The sequence below is a fragment of the Fusarium solani genome (assembly GCF_023522795.1).
Source record: "Fusarium solani strain SB1 chromosome Unknown bctg00000011, whole genome shotgun sequence".
NCBI classification, from domain to species: Eukaryota; Fungi; Ascomycota; class Sordariomycetes; order Hypocreales; family Nectriaceae; genus Fusarium; species Fusarium solani.
In genome coordinates, this window is record NW_027072149.1 from 2,791,699 (window position 1) to 2,809,239 (window position 17,541).

Sequence of the window (17,541 nt, forward strand, 5' to 3'; positions counted from 1 at the left end):
CTAATATAATCTCATTAGCATATAGCGAGTAACCCTAAACTGACTTCTTTAATAGCTAGACCCTATCCTTAAAGCCTCTACTAAAGCCAGATATATTAGCATAGCTAGACCTCTAGGCATTAAGAGAGGTATACTTACGCTCTTTTAATAGAGGGCAGAGTTATATAGGTTTTACCATATAAATAGTAGTTTATATATAGCCTATCTTTCTTTAAGATATCACAGCAGACTTTTCTCTCATAGTAGCATAAGCATACCTAGGGTGCTTTTAGCCGTTATTAGGAGGCCTTAAACTTAGATTAAGAGATATCTCCCGGGCCGATTAGCTCTATAATTAATACGCCTATAGTAATATCTATCCCATAAGAGATCCTACCTAGAGGTATTAGATAATATTACGAGCCCTTTAAATCATCTAAATAGCTTATAAAATAATAAAGTTAGAACTTATCTAACTTAATTACTATATAGTAATAGTAAAATAAGAAGAGGATTAAGGTTAACAAAGAATTATATAGCGTTGCTATTAATAGGCCCGTAATATTAGAGATATATAGAGAAAAGAGAAAAAAACAAGTTCTTAATTATAGTTAAAGTAAGTCCCGGAGGGAGCCGCATTACTTATAGTATGCTATCGATGAGTATAGTTAATGCGGTAGAGAGCCCATAGAGGCTTCTTAGTGTGTCCTTAGATCCATATATTCGCAAAAGTAACCTCAGATCCATCAAAGATTAGTCAGTCGCCTCGACCCGCAGATCTTTACTATAGATATAACTACCTTACTATTATATTACTACTATCTTTAGAGACATATAATATAATTACAGTAAGCTAAATTTTAATAAGTCCGAGCTAGCGATAATCTTATATATTAATTAGTATCTCGCTTTAAAGATCTAGCTATAGCTAATTCTTAGGAACTAGGCTTATTTCAGAAGGCTAATTAGATCCCCCTCCTTTTATTACCTAATTTATATTAGGCTACCTCGCAGTTTTGTCAAAGCGGTTTACAGGGCTACTAGCTTTGGCCTACTATACCTAAGCCAGATCTAACATAATAGATAAATCTCCCTATTTGCCCTTCCCTTAACTATTAGGTTAGTTTTTACTCTACTTATTCAGCGAGTAGACGCAGAAGGGCTTAGATATTCTTAAATCCTAGCCCTCTATTACCACCGTAGTAATTTTCTAGCCTCCCCCTTGCTCCCTAAGCATCAGTATTCCAATACTAATCTACGTACTAAGAATAGCAGTACCCAGTCGCCCAAGGCTGATGCTCTAAGTCCACCGTGCTATACCCTACAAGATTAGTTAATTAGTATTAGGCTTAAGCCAGATTTATAGATACGCCATATAGATAACTCCTAACCTTACCTAGCATCCTACTAGGCCTAGTCCTACTAGTCAGACTTAAAAGAGCGCTTCTATTCTATAATTATAGATTATTTAACTAAGTAATTTAATATAGCCCGCCGTCTAGAAGTAAGAATAGCATAAGTTAGGACATTAATCACGCTCTACTTCTCTAGCAAACAAGATAAGACACTCCTTAAAGTGCAGCTAAAATAAAGTAAAAAACAAGCCATAGTATTATTAGCTCTAAAGATATAAGCTAAAACTATTAGGCATGCCAAGGTAAGGACCTAACCTATTAAGCCTATTATTTTAAGGCGATAAAAGAATAATAAACCTAGCCGTGGGGCATATTCTAATTTACTACTTTAAATACCGCTCCTTAAAGTATATACCGGAATCCCTCTAGCCCTCTAATAATCTTTCTACCGGCCATAGCGCGCTTATTCGCTCTAAAAAACTTAATATCTAGCGCTAAAGTAATAAGAATAATTAAGCTACTAGTAATCATCACAGCATAGATTCCTAGCTAATACCCAGGCGCATCCTAGCTACAGAATATAATACTACTAATAATACCTCTAATGCCCCCCGTCCCAACCAGGGTAGCTAAGCAGAGAGCTCTCTTCCATTAGCCGCAAATATTATTAGCTTACTAGGTCAGGATACAAGGGATATTAGCATTATAAGCCATAATAGTAATAAAGGCTCTAAAGTATTATACGCCTATATTAGTAGCAAAGCTAAGTAGCGGCAGCCCTATAGAAGCGAGTTAGCGCCTAGACCTTAGATAAGTTTTATAAGGAGTTAGGCGTCTTATACTAATTGTCACGGCCCATGCCGCGATCGAATGCGTGTCGCCACACGGCACGGATCAACGTATTCCGCTCACTCGCACCGAGTGAGCGGGACCCATTTTCTCACTCCGGGCAAGTGAGAATGTAACACTATCTCACGATGGGCATCGTGAGATGCTCCCCAGACCCTGCCTATAAAAAACCACACAATATCCCTTAGACAGACACTCTCGCTACCTCAGCTTTCAATACAACTTGATTACTCAAGAATACTTCTTGACATTATCAGACGTGATTCGCCACCCTACGCTCAGTACTACGCCCCGTTACAACTGCCAACATAAACCAATTAGGTTACGGTTTACTACGTTGGGAACCTTGACCGTCACACGTTGAAAGCTCTTGTTCAGTTGCACGCCGCGTCACGCTGAGCAATAACGAAGTTTCGACAACATGCCTGCCAACCGTACTATCGGAGAATCTTCTATGGGAAAGCAACCTCAGGACTCCCCACCGAAGGACCATGAGGAAGACATTGTTCGAATGTCTGATTCGGATGAAGACGATGACAGGAGAATCCGAGTCTTACATGAGCGTGTCAAAAGCCTCATGGCGGTGGTCGAAAGTCAGCATGGAGCCATTGAAAGAATGAAGGAGATCGAGGAAAGAAACCTTGCCCAGTTCGAGCTTAGCAAGGCACAGCAGGCAGAAGAAACCGAGAGGCTCCGGAACAGTAACAAGAACCTGCAGCAACAGGTCGACAAGCTCCTCGGGACCTATGAGGAACGGAACCGACACAGGAACGAACAAATCAACACCATGGAAAGTCTTGCCAACCAGGCCAATGGAGGGAAAGATCTCGGAGAAATCATCAAGCCTCACAAACCAACCAAGTTTGACGGAGACCAGAAGAAGCTCAAAACATTCCTGACGGAACTACGTACCTACTTTCACTACTATCCCACGCAGTTCTTCAAGCACGAAAACCGTGTCAAATTTGCAGGAAGCTGCCTCACCGGAAGCGCGCTAGGATGGTTCGAACCATTCCTCAGCGACTACGTCCGAGGAAACCCGAGCGATGTGACCATGACAATTTTTCGAGACTACGACGTTTTCGAAGATAGGATGAAGAAAGTCTTCGGGGAAGTGGATGAAGTACAGGCGGCTACCGATCGACTGATGAGACTGAAGCAAACGAAGGCTGCATCTGAGTATGTCGCTAACTTCCTTCAGATAGCCTCTAGGATTCCCTGGGATGAGACATACTTTAAGGATAGGTTCTATCGAGGCCTCAAAGAAGACGTTAAGGACGAACTCTGCAAGGTCGACAAGGCTATGATGACGTTGGATAACTACATGGAAACGGCAGTCAAGATCGACAATCGAAACTTCGCGAGACGCCAGGAAAAGAAGGGGAACTATGGCCAACCCCAATACAAGGCTAAGAATCAGTCCAACCACGGACAAAAGAGAGAACCTGACACCTCTCACGGCACCGAACCAGGACCCATGAACATGGGAAACGTTCAGAAAGGGAGAGAAAGGAAACCGAGAGACATCAGCAGGATCAAATGCTACAATTGTAACAAGTATGGGCATTATTCGTCTAACTGCGAACAGCCGAAGAAGCCAAGGAGCCAAGGTAAGAAACAGGTTAACATAGTCCAGAACCAGGACGACGAAGAGGCACCTCGAGCAATCAGAACGACCAAGCCTGACCACAAGAATCTCGGATGGATACATTGCTATGACGACAAATGTCTCGACCACTTGGACGAAAAAGTGGTCAATGCTATCTTCCCGAAACCTACCAAGGGACCCGAGTCTTCACGAACACGTACGGTGGCCATGGTACGAAGGACTTCAGCGGAAAAATATCGTGAAACCAGTAACAAAGAGAACGACTCCAAGGAACAGTCCGAACAAGACTCAGAATATCCGTCGGACGCGGACGGAATCACAAGTAAAAAATCCCGACTTTTGACGGAACGAACCCTGCGAGGGGAAAGCAGCGCGACAACTACAGGATCTCACGACCACGATGGTTGTCAAAAATGGATCGAGGAACACGAACAATGGGATAAAAATCTGTTCGGGACACTTACACGAATGTATCCCAAAAAGTTTGAATGCATCAACGGTGACCGACAATGGGAAGAATGTCCCCACGAACAGTGCCAAGTACACTTGACGGAAAAACTGGCGGCATTCCATCGAAGGATGAAGCGCATTCGCCAGGAATACCCAGAACCAGACAACTCAGCCTGGGTGTACGACTATGGAATTATCTATGGAGAAACTCCATGCAAAGAAAAGCACGCCCTACGATGCGGGCGGACACGATGTCCAATTCACGACGACAACAAAGGACAAATTTACGGACGCATAATCGAAATGCATCTAAGAGGGTTCAACCTCAGAGAAGCAAGGGGAACGACAATCGGAGACAGAGAGTGGTACCTCCAACTACGAAAACAAGCCCCTGACAAACTCAAGACCTTGGAAGAGATCTTCCAACCCCAGACATGGAAGTCTCGCCAAGAACGACGACACCGAAACCGTGAGGAAGCACGATGCAACCCAAACGACGAACGCCACCTGTAGGAGGGCCGCAGGCGAGCGAAATCAGGGAAGAACTCCCTACAAAGGCACTCAGAAGTGCAGGAAAACCCGGACAACGACAGAAGTCATTTAACCTCTCAGTACGAATACGCGGAAGGGAGTATAACGCTTTGGTAGACAGCGGTGCAGAAGAGAATTACATGGACCCCGAAGTGGTCAACGAACTTGGACTCAGATGGAAGTACAAGAAGAAACCATACAGAGCCGAGAACCTGGAAGGACAACCGTTCACCTCGAATGGAGGACGAGTAGACCGAGAGATTGATCACCTCAAAGTCCAAATCGACGAAAGAAATCAAGGAATCACGTTTGATGTGATTGCCATGAGTCACGATTTGGTCCTAGGCTACAAATGGCTGTACAAGTATAACCCATGGATCGATTGGAAAACTGGCCAGGTGCGACAATGGGACGACGCACCCTCCAGCGATGACGATGAGTCAGACGATGAATTGAGATCTCAACCTTCTACCGACGACGACGGAGGAGAATGGCATGAGGAAAGAACCTCCTCACCACCCAAAGGGACACGACATATCAGTGCGAGAAAGGAAGCAAACCGCACTAGAAGAACCATTGCTTTCGTCAAACGCAAACTCAAGCAAATGGATGAAGTCCTCGAGCTTCAGAAGAAAGCTTTCGAAGAAGGACACACACCAACCGACAAACGAGAAAGGCTCAAGAACATACCCTTGCAATACCGCATCTATCAGAAGCTATTCGAAGAAGAACTGGAAACCGGACTACCAGAACACAGTGAATGGGATCTCGAAATAGAACTAAAAGTCGGAACGAAACCAAAGTTCTATCCCATCTACAACCTCAACGAAGTGGAGCTACGAACGCTAAAGGAATACCTCCAAGACATGCTGAGAAAAGGATACATCCGAATCTCCAAGAATCTCCAAGTCCTCGGCTGGATACCCAGTCATGTTTGTGCCAAAGAAGAATGGAAAACTCAGACTCGTTATTGACTATCGGCAACTCAACGACATTACCCTCAAGGATCGAACGCCGCTGCCCCTAGTCACGGAACTACGAGACAGACTACACAACAAGAAATGGTTTACAGCTCTGGATCTCAAGGGAGCTTACAACCTTATCCGTGTCAAGGAAGGAGATGAATGGGAAAACAGCATTTCGAACGAAATTCGGATTATTCGAGTACGTTGTCATGCCTTTCGGATTGACAAACGCACCAGCAGCCTTTCAGCGAATGATCAACTATGTGCTACGGGAGTATCTCGACGACTTTGTAGTTTGCTACCTGGACGACATCCTAATCTTTTCGGAAACGGAAGAAGAACACACGGAACACGTCCATAAAGTGCTCAAGGCACTCCAAGACGCGAACCTACTCGTTGAACCCGAGAAAAGCACATTCCACACTCACGAAGTAGAATTCTTGGGACACATCATCAGCCCGAACGAAATCCGAATGGACCCCAAGAAGATCGCGGCCGTCAGAGATTGGCCACAACCAGAGAACCTCAAGGAAGTACAATCCTTCATAGGATTCGCAAACTACTACCGAAGGTTTATACGCAATTTTGGGAAGATCGCAATACCGTTGACTGAACTCACAAAGAAGGAGACAAGATTCATCTGGACCCCAAAGGCAGAAGAAGCATTCCAAGCACTCAAGGAGGCAATCCTGAAAGAACCTGTTCTAGCCACATTCGACCCCACCAAGGAAGTCGAACTAGAAACTGATGCGTCAGACTACGCATTAGGGGCCCAAGTGGGACAACGAGATAAGAATGGCAAGCTACATCCAATAGCCTTCTATTCACGAAAATTACACGGAGCCGAGCTCAACTATCCCATCTACGACAAAGAATTTCTTGCAATTATCAATGCTTTCAAGGAATTTCGACATTACCTCCTGGGAAGTCAGCACAAGGTCAAGGTCTACACAGACCACAAGAACATATCCCATTTTGCAACGACACAAAAACTCAGCGGAAGACAACTCAGATACGCTGAATACCTCTCTGAATTCGACTACGTCATCATCCACAGGAAAGAATCAGAGAACGGACGAGCTGACGCTATCAGCCGACGAAGTGACTTCAAGACAGAACAAGTCATTGTGCAAGATCAAATCCTGCACCAGACACCAGAAGGTCACTATGAACAACGACAAATAGCCTACATCCAGCAGGCAAAACTCATGGAAACTCGAAGAATCGCTTTCATCAACAAGATCACGGAAGAAGAACTGTTCCATGGGATCTATGAACACAACCAGGACATCCCAGAAGAAGAAGAAAAAACGGGGAAAATGCAAGTACCAACACACCTTCAAGAACCCCTGATCAAACACATCCATGAACACAAATTGCACGGACATCCCGGAATAGCCAAAATGATGGAACGACTCAAACGAACCTATGAATTCCCGAAAATGAAAAACGTGGTAAGAACGGTACTACAACGATGTGACTTGTGTGCACGCACCAAAGCACGACGACACAAGCCCTACGGCAAGCTCAAGCCATTGGAAGTCGCAGAGCGACCGTGGCAGTCGATCACTATGGATTTCATCACCAAATTACCAATTTCGGAAGATCCCTCTACAAGAGTACACTACGACAGCATACTCGTAATCGTTGACCGATTAACGAAGTTTTCCTATTTTCTACCATTCAATGAACAGACGGATTCCGAACAACTTGCCTATATATTCATACGAAATATTGTTAGCATACACGGAATGCCTAATGAAATCATCTCTGACAGAGGATCAACATTGGATTCTAAGTTCTGGAAAGGCCTCATGGCTCAACTAGGTCTACACCCACGAATGTCAACTGCCTACCGACCTCAGGTAGATGGACAAACGGAACGAGTCAACCAGATTGTGGAGACATACCTACGATGTTACATCAACTACGAGCAGAACAACTGGGCGAAACTACTGCCTATGGCTCAGTTCGCTTACAACACCTCGCTGCAAGAAAGCATCAAGACCACACCAGCTTACGCGCTATTTGGTTACACCCCGGACCCGTATAGAGACTCATATGATGGAATCCAAAACGTCAAAGCGATCCTCGAAGCAGACAAGTTGAGAGAACTACACGCGGAGCTGAGGGCGGAACTCGAGTTCGTACGAGAACGAATGAAGCACTACTACGACCAGAAAAGATCGGAAGGACCGACTTTTTCGGAGGGGAGATATGGTCTACCTATCCACAAAAAACATCGAGACAAAGCGCCCAAGCAAAAAACTCGACTTCAAATACCTCGGACCATTTAAAATCCTCAAGAAGCTCTCAGATAGCACCTACAAATTGGACTTACCACCGAAGGTCAAGCTCCATCCAGTCTTTAACATTTCATTACTTGAATCAGCAGAAGGAACAGTCAAAGCCGATATAGGCTACGACGACGATATGGAAGCTGAAGACGAACGGGAATACGAACCAGAGAAAATCCTCGACGCACGAAGAAACGACGAAAAGGGAAATCGATTGGAATACCTGGTCAAGTGGAAAGGGTACACCGACGCCGAAAACACCTGGGAACCAGCCAAACACCTCATCAATGCTCAACGTTTGCTGAGGAACTTTCACCAACGACCTCGCCGGTAGGAGGCACCGGAAGACCCACGTCCGCGAAGTCGTCACCCAATCTCAGCGAAGCCCAGTCAACGCCAATCGCAGACCAATCAACGTCTGAGTGAACCAAGGACTGCAGGTCAAAGGTCGCCTCGGACGCCTCTCGCTCAACCTCTGCGGACTCCTCGGAAGGGTCAGAAACAGAATGGATCATGGCCTCGCCCTGCGATTTCAGGACTCGACGCTTGCGACGAAGAGACTCCAGCGCGTCAAGGGAAGCATCAAATTCCCGCTGTGCTCGACGAAGGGCCTCGCGACGAGCCAAGAAATGGCTCTCCGCCTCTGCCTCTTCAACCTCCAATCTCTTGTCCTCCTCAGTGACTCGCGAAACTAGAAACAATATCAGGAAGCAAGCACACTCACACAAATGGTTGAACCTACGACAATGAAGAGGGACACCAGAAACATCACAGGGACGGCCTAATCGGGTACAAAGGCCACATTTCTTAGCCCCTTCCATCATCTTGCACTGAACCCCGCGAAAAGAACAACGAGAACAAGGCATAACGAGAAAGCCGAATTGATCGATGGCAACCGCCCTATCTTGACGATTGAGAGTTTGAGAAGAAGGACTGACGTTTTGAGTATCCTTTCGTTTCGGAATACGGCTAGACATCGCGTCAGCACGACATAGCAGACAAGACGGAAGAAGGTTGACGAACCAACGAAAGTTGTATGTGGCCTTGGGGACAAGACCAACGGAGGGGAGACATCGTGTCACGGCCCATGCCGCGATCGAATGCGTGTCGCCACACGGCACGGATCAACGTATTCCGCTCACTCGCACCGAGTGAGCGGGACCCATTTTCTCACTCCGGGCAAGTGAGAATGTAACACTATCTCACGATGGGCATCGTGAGATGCTCCCCAGACCCTGCCTATAAAAAACCACACAATATCCCTTAGACAGACACTCTCGCTACCTCAGCTTTCAATACAACTTGATTACTCAAGAATACTTCTTGACATTATCAGACGTGATTCGCCACCCTACGCTCAGTACTACGCCCCGTTACAACTGCCAACATAAACCAATTAGGTTACGGTTTACTACGTTGGGAACCTTGACCGTCACACTAATAAGAAGCAGGTAGCTATTAAATATAATAAATAGAGAATAAATTTAATACTTATCGCTCAGGTACGCTATAGTATATATAGTAATTCCTATAGTAATATATAGAGGCGCAATAAGGCATTAAAATATAGTAATACTAAATCCCAGACTATCTTTTAGGATCAATAGCAGAAAATAAGTAATAGCATATATATTAATAGTAGTAAGACTAAAGAGTACGGCAAAGCCCTAGATCTTAAGGTTATAAGCATTTACTATATACTCGCAGAGAGAAAAGCTATAAGGCCTAAATTAGTAATAAAGTCAGAGATAGGCATTTCGGCAAGGGCCTACCGTTTAGCAGTAGCGTCCCCTCTATCTAATTTAATTCTTATTATAATAAAGTCGGCCTCTCTCTTGCTTAGCTTAAGGCCTAAAATATAACTCATAGCATCAAGGAAGCCCAAGACGGTAAGGTAGGCAAAGCTAGCCATAATATAAGTAAGCACTCCCTATAAGATAAAGATCTACCTCTACCCTAATATTCCGCTTTATATAGTTATAACGCCGGTCTCCTTATCAACTATGACTCGCCCCCACCAGGAAGGACTAGCGCTATAACTATTTAGTTACGAGAAGCTAAGAGCTAGGACGCCTAAGAACGCAGATATAGTTATTCCGATGAGGTAAAACACAGCGTTTCATTTCTAGAGCTTATATCTAGGATACTAATAACTAAGTAGGTATACATAACCTAAAGTCTATTAGTTACTAATAGCATGCGGTATTATCGCCTTATATATACTTACCTAGGAAGAATCTAGCCTTATAAGCCCTAAGGATAAGCTAGAAGGGGATAAGCTCGCTCTAGTTCTTAATAAACCTACTCGCAATAGTTACTAAACCTTAAACCAGCGTTATAAATAATAGAAAAAGGCATAGTCTTACTTTCTATAAGATAGCGGTTAATAGAGGCTAAAAAAGCACGTAGGGAATAAAGAATAAGAGCATAATAATAAAGTATTAGCTACCTATTATAACTAGATCTATGCTTATACTAGAAATCATCGCAATTCTAGTATTATTCCTATCCATAAGGGAGATATAATAGAGGAATCTAAGCGTTAAGACTAGGCAGATATTAATATAGCGGATTATCCTTTTCTACTTATTAGGAGTTAGAGCTTTAACCGCCGCAATATAGGCAGCCTAGGCAGCATCGCCGTCATAGGAGGTTACGAGCTTAAGCTACTCACCAATAGCAATATCTTTGCCGGGTATATCATATTTTATTATCTTTTTAGATATACCTAGAGAGGTAAGTCATAACTATAACTATTTTATAATCTATAGAGAGATACTAAAGACTTAAGGTAATGAGATAGAGGTTAAGGTACTAGATAGCCTAGATATAAATAGCCCTATTTACTAGTAATCTAAGATATACTAATAACTATTAGATCTAGATTTAGGCATAAAGCGGCCTTAGGCTCTCTTAGTTCTGCTAAGTATTCACCTTTATCTTATAACTAAGGGTTACCCTTCTAGAGTATTTTATCTGTATTAAGAAGTTAAGATACGCATAGTTAGGTCTATACCCTATAACGTTCCTTAATAGCCCCTGCTATAATCTAAATAAATTTTTAGCTATAAGAGATAAATATTAGATCTAGTATTACTAGCTCTATACTTACTACCCCTAGAGTAACTAAATTATAACTATTATAATAGTTCTTTTACTTTACCCCGCAAAGTTTAACCCCATACCCCGCAAAAAACTCCTATAACTCTCTAGATTTATAGCATTTATAACTTAACTAAGTATAATAATAATTCCTTAGATAAGGATAGTGGCTTAATGAGGTCTATGCGGAAACCATATCGGGCCAGGTGCTGCCTATTCCGCGATGATAGAAATAAAAAAGTAGGTAGCTAACTAAGAGGTTAGCCTAATCCAGTATTAAGTTTTCCGCTTTAATATTAGTCTCTATAATAAACTTAGAAGGCGGGGGACTATTATTACCTTAGCGGAATTATAGTTTTTAGAGGCATATACTTAAGATACTAGCTAGAAACCAACAAGTTTCTACGATTAATAGGACGAGAGGCTTCATATTATATATAAGTTACCAAAAATATAACCCTAGTTCACTTAGGTGCGAGCCTTAGACAATATTAAAGCTTAGAACCATGCCTTCCATAGTAGTCACGAAGCCCTCCTAAGAAGATCCGATATATTAATAGGCATAAAAAAAGATAAACATCTCGGGAAAAATATTCTTTAGGAAAAGTACCAGTATATTTATCCCCTAGGCCTCCCCTAAGAAATGCCCTCTACTTAAAAACCCACTTCGTCTTAAAGTAGTCCCCTTCTCTAGTCTAGATAACTGAGCTCTACTATCTCTATCTTCCTCACTATATCTAATCTCCTTATACTTATAGGCCTCGCGGGTCTTATTGCGTATAACGCGCTAGCAATAAGCCTAGGTGCCTATAATATTAATCCCAATAGCATATCTATATCTAGAATATCCGCTAGAGGGTTTATAGCGGCCTAGCTAGGCATTGCCTACTCTAATACTTTTAAAATAGGCTTCGGTATATTTACTAGTAGCCCCTATGACTACGCTTATAACTAACTAGTGAGACCTCTAACTTATACTTAGTACTTACGCGCGCGGGGCTATACTAATATTTATTACTAAAATAATATAGTACCTATATATATAATTAGAACCTATCTATTACTAAGCTAGTTACTAATATAAACTCCTAGAGTAGGGGTTAAATTAACCCTATTACTAATCTATAAGATCGCTAGATTTATATATAGGTTAAATCCGCTAATATAACCATAGGGCTAAAGCCTATAAATTAACTTAAGATATAGTTAGCTAACTTTAATAATCTATCTAAGGTCTCTTTTATTACTATTAGCGGCGCTACTCATGTATTTCTAGCCGACTTTAATTTAACTAGTAATAACTAGTGCGGGTAAGTAATATCCCCCTATATTAGTAACTATAGTTATAATAATATAAGTAAAGTATTAAAGTAAATATATGGTAATCTCACACTTAGGCAAAATAAATAGCTCTCTAGCAATATAATATCTTTCTCTTAAATAGATACCTATAGCGCCTCTAGAATAAATAGCACTAGATATCTCTATATTTTATAGGCTTACTAGAGTAGTTCTATATATAAACTATATATAGCTCTTTATAGATACCTATAAAGCTATAGCAATATTAGAAATAAGTTTATTAGTAATATAAGCTATAATAAATAGGCTAATAAGTCTAACTTATTTTACTCTTTTATCTCTAGGCTATTAGCTAAAATAACCTTAATATAAATATAAATAATATTATTATTCTCTACCTGTAAGCTAAGGCTGACTCTTTAATCTATATAATCTAAAGTAGATTTTATCTTAGTAACCCTAATGCTTGCTTTAACTAGCTTAGTTGGTATAGTTTTAATACTAATTAAAAGGGAGGTAAGTTACCTTAGTTTTGCCTATTTAAGGAGATTTATCCCACTAATATATAATATCATTTCATAGGCATTTAAATAGCGGCCATTGTCAACCAGGTGAACAAGATCACGAGTGGTTACTCGGGCTAGTAATCATACCACTACTTCATCGGGAGGTTTATAGGGTACTGCCAGACCAACAGCCTTCACTTACCGATTTATTAGCTCTACTACACTCGCTCTACTCGTGTTCAGATAATAGGTTTAATTAGCTAGAATAGGAATCTATTATACCTAGACTCCTTCGTTTATTAGGCTAGAAATAACAATTTAAACTACTAAATAAAACAAGAATATATATCTCATATCAGATTAGCAAGGGTATATAACACTCTTTACTACCTAGTTTTATAGTATATAAGTAGATAAAGGCCTATAGCAAAATAAAGGGACTTAATATTCCTTAGGACTCTAAACCCTATTATCACCTTAGCTAACATTTCTTTCTTTACTTTTTATTAATTATTATAATAGCTCTAAAGATAGCATTAATCATAAAAGCAAAAAACATAATTATTAACATATAACGGCATTAAAATATCATTCTATAAGCACTATAAATTTCTTTTATTACTACCGAACTATAGGAATATTATATAACTACTATGCATCTCGAGGATTTTATACCTAAAGATAGAACTCTCTATATTTATTATTAGCTTAATTAATATATGCGTCTAAATAAGCGGTTAGTCTAATAAAAATACTATTAGATCTAAATATAGCGGGAAGAGTAATAGAGTCAGTATTAATAGAAATGTGCTTTAGATCCGATAAAGGACGCAGGGCGGCATTGGCGAAACAGTTAGGATCCTTCTAGTAGCCAGCTGCGGCGCATTATTACAAAGGCGCTATACAGGCATAAAAATCCATTAATGGGTTATAAATATAAGTTTAGGAAGGATACTTGCTACCTCGTAGGACTTAAGAGGGAGCCTTACTTATATATAATATCCTAACCCACCCCCTCACGTCTTGTCTGGAATGTTTCAACCCGTTAATAATCCCCTTTAAATCTAGGGCATTTAATTAAAAGCTAATTAAACTTGCTCTTAGTACTCCTAAGTAGACAGAAGTAAGAGCTGCTAAATATTAGCGCCTACGCGCGGCTAAGAAAACTATTTTCCCTAGTCTAACTCTCCTAGTATCCGTAACCGTATTTTAAATACCTTTACGCGACTTAGATCGCCTTATTTCATACTAACTCCTTAGGCCATAGAATAATAAGCCTTTATATGCCGTTTTCATACATATCCATAGTAGCGGGTAGGTGCTACAAGACGAAACATACTAAGACCCGAGGCTATAGGCTATAGCTAATAATTATAGCTTGCTCTGCATCTCGGTCGGCTATTAGCTCGCACCTAAGTATTCTTTCCCTGCGGGACCTAAGGATTATTATAATGCTATAGAATAGCTCATAGCTAATACTGAGGATATCCTTAGGGCGCCACTAGGTTTTATTAGTAGGGAGTTTACTAGCGCACACTTATTAATGCTTATAACTATCTATTTGCTATAGCATAATAAGATTAAATTCTCTAGCTTTCGCCTTAGAGGTATTATATTTTATTTTAGTTATTATAGCCTAGACTAGATGCCGAGGGTCTATTTATACCGCCGAGGATAATCTTATCTTATCCTAGACCGGGATAGTATAACTAACTTCTAGGAGGTATTCCTATTAGATTATCCGCCTAAGACGCTAAAGGATCCTTATATTAGCCCTCTCTATGTGGATCTAGAGAGCTTAAAAGGAAGGCTACCCTCGGCTCTCTTTACTTACGGCACTAAGGACTACCTCCTAGATGATATATTATTTATAAACTCGAAATAGTTAATAGTAAGTAGCGAGTTAGTCCTTTATATTATACTAGGTGCGCCGCATAGTTATATTATATTCCCCTGACACTTAGTTAAGAGCAGTGCTAAGGCAGGAATGCGGGCTATTAATAATTTCCTAGTAGTAAGAACTAAGATTGATTAATGTTAAGGCTATATAACTAAGATGGTCTAGTCTGCTAATAGCTAAGAGGTAGATACTATATGAGGAGCTATGCTTCCCTTAGACATATATAACTTAGACCTTTTAATAATATAATACCTTCTACTCCTACTACCTCAATTATTAAAAGTCTCCCGCTAGGTCACTCCAGGGATATCTGCCTAATTAAAATGCAAGAATAAAAGGTATATTATTCCCTACCTAAATTAGCCCATAATAGGTATCCTAATAATATTTTAAGTTATAAATCGCGGCATTATACTACTTATACCCCCAAATTAATTAGGCAATTAATAGGGACGCATCACAAATTAATAGAGGCGCATCCGCCTTAGGGACGCGCCAGGTTTATAGCCTCTGATTCATCAGCCACTTTTCTGTTAGTACAGGCAGAATTCTGCCAACGCTCCCGAAGTACCTCGAGCTTGGCTCTCAATCTACCTAAATGAGCAGATGATCCACCATGAGTCTCTCAACCATCAACCACCAGGTCTTTCGTCATACTCCAGTCCGAGTCACCTTTTAGCTCAGAGATCAATTCAAGACGTCGAACTCGAAGCCCCGGTCCTAGCTGCGAATCGCGTACCCGAAAACGACAGCGGCAGAGTCGACAAGCCAGTTTCAGCCCACCATTTCTCGCGAATAGACCTCGTTCAGCGAGCAGCAACGGAATAAGTATCGGCCAATACTACGGAGTCGGCGACGGAGATACAATCGCAAACCTCTTCGCATCTTATCCACAGACCTTTACGACCGCTCCACGGCCCCATAGATCGCAAGGGCTTCGTAGGTAGCTACTCTTAATGGAATCGCTCCGATTCTGTATCGTAAATAATACTGAGTTGGCACCTGAACGCGACCTGTTCTAGGAGGATTGGCCCTACGTAGTTGCTTCTGGGCTGGGAAGAACTAGGCTTGTTAAGAGAGCTGGCTTCACCGCCTTCACGGGGAAGTATTTATGGGTCTGGAAAATTTGGCCCAATTAGATGTTATAAAAGCTGGCGCGTCCCTAAGGCGGATGCGCCCCTATCAATTCGTGATGCGTCCCTATCAATTGCCATTAATTAATGCTTCTTCTTCTTTAATTAAGGCCTCTTATTATTATTACTAACCAGCGCTAAAGGCTTCCTTAAGCTTCTTAACCTTAGCTACCTAACTGTGACGGTCGAGGTTCCCAACGTAGTAAACCGTAACCGAATTGGTTTATGTTGGCAGTTGTAACGGGGCGTTAATGTACTGAGCGTAGGGTGGCGGATCACGTCTGATAATATCAAGAAGTATTCTTGAGTAATCAAGTTGTATTGAAAGCTAGAGAGCCAAGTGGAAATAAGAAATGTGCAAATGAGCGACTTTATATACTACATCTCTTTTGCGGGAGCGACGTTGAAAAGTCGCTTCTTCCTCCAGGAGCGATGTTGAAAAGTCGCTCCTGCGTGTTGGAGCGATACGGGTTGTCGCTCCTTCCATGATTGGTTGCTTACCTGGGGTCACGTGCAAGGGCAGTGGCGAGTTCTCGTGAGGTGGTTGTAACACTAACCCGGTAGCCCTAATAAGCAACAAATATAATTAGCTTTTTTCCCTATAAGATAAGTTTATATTATACTAGAGGCATAAATTTATCTCTAGTCTAAAACTTCTACCTTAATTAACTTTTCTTATAGAACGCTTTAAATAGCTTATTATTGTTGATAAGTCGGGCATATCCTGTTGAATTGGGCCCTGTACGCAACAAGCTCACGTGGAACCCGAAGAAGGAAATTGGCCCAATTAGGCAAGAAGGAGGGGGAGCTGCGTATTTCATAAGTGGCGATGACCTCAGACAGTCAGATTAAAAACTCAACAAGAACAACAACACAATTGTAGTCATCTTGGTGCCACACGTGCTTTCCGACATATCCTTCCACCTGTGTGTATTGCTTATGTTGATCTTGAGATAATTCTTTCCTTCCCTTTTGGGCCGCGAGGTGGCCTTCCTAATTGGGCCTAGTCTGCCCGATTAACCGGAGATCACCCGGCCGGCCATTGAAAGCACGTGACCACCCTCAGAGCTATCGTACAGGGCCCAATCCAACAATTATTGTCACGGGCCAGGGCCCATATCCTTGCGGCTGTGCTGCAAGACGTACTGGGCTCGTGCGCGCCAGGGATGGGAAATTGTCCCACAGCTCAGGGGCACTTGAGAACTTCTTTCTTTCTTCTTCATCTTTGATGTAAATAGCATCCTGGACTAGATAGCTGGAATACAGTTACTAGAGGCCGTTCACAATTATAAATATGTTAGCGCTATGCTTTTTAGCTCATATATCGCTTCTGTTGCATATGCCTCTACCCAGTTTGCCACAAGAGTGCACCACAAGAGTCAGAGTGGTGTTACAGATCTGTTGCAGGTTCGGCAGGTCTCGTATCACAGCCTCGTCTCGTCGAATATAATGAGGACGAGGAAGGATGAAGACGAGGAGGGACATGAACCAATCAACAATCTGTTCTTCTTCTCCATCTTGAAATCATCATTCATCTTGACTTACTACCCTCGTATCCGACAC

The 17,541-nt window shown here is 41.8% G+C and overlaps 1 protein-coding gene across 1 annotated transcript; it reads left to right on the forward strand.

Moving 5' to 3' along the window:
* Nucleotides 1–2,604: 2,604 nt before the first annotated feature.
* On the forward strand, nucleotides 2,605–8,717 carry MRS44_016012 (uncharacterized protein; the record flags this gene model as incomplete). Its single annotated transcript, XM_065619450.1, has 6 exons — nucleotides 2,605–4,751; nucleotides 4,808–5,705; nucleotides 5,779–5,937; nucleotides 5,987–7,881; nucleotides 7,919–8,365; nucleotides 8,483–8,717. The coding sequence occupies 6 exons, from the start codon at nucleotides 2,605–2,607 to the stop codon at nucleotides 8,715–8,717; spliced, it is 5,781 nt and encodes a 1,926-aa protein (XP_065475522.1).
* Between the last annotated feature and the right edge of the window lie 8,824 nt (nucleotides 8,718–17,541).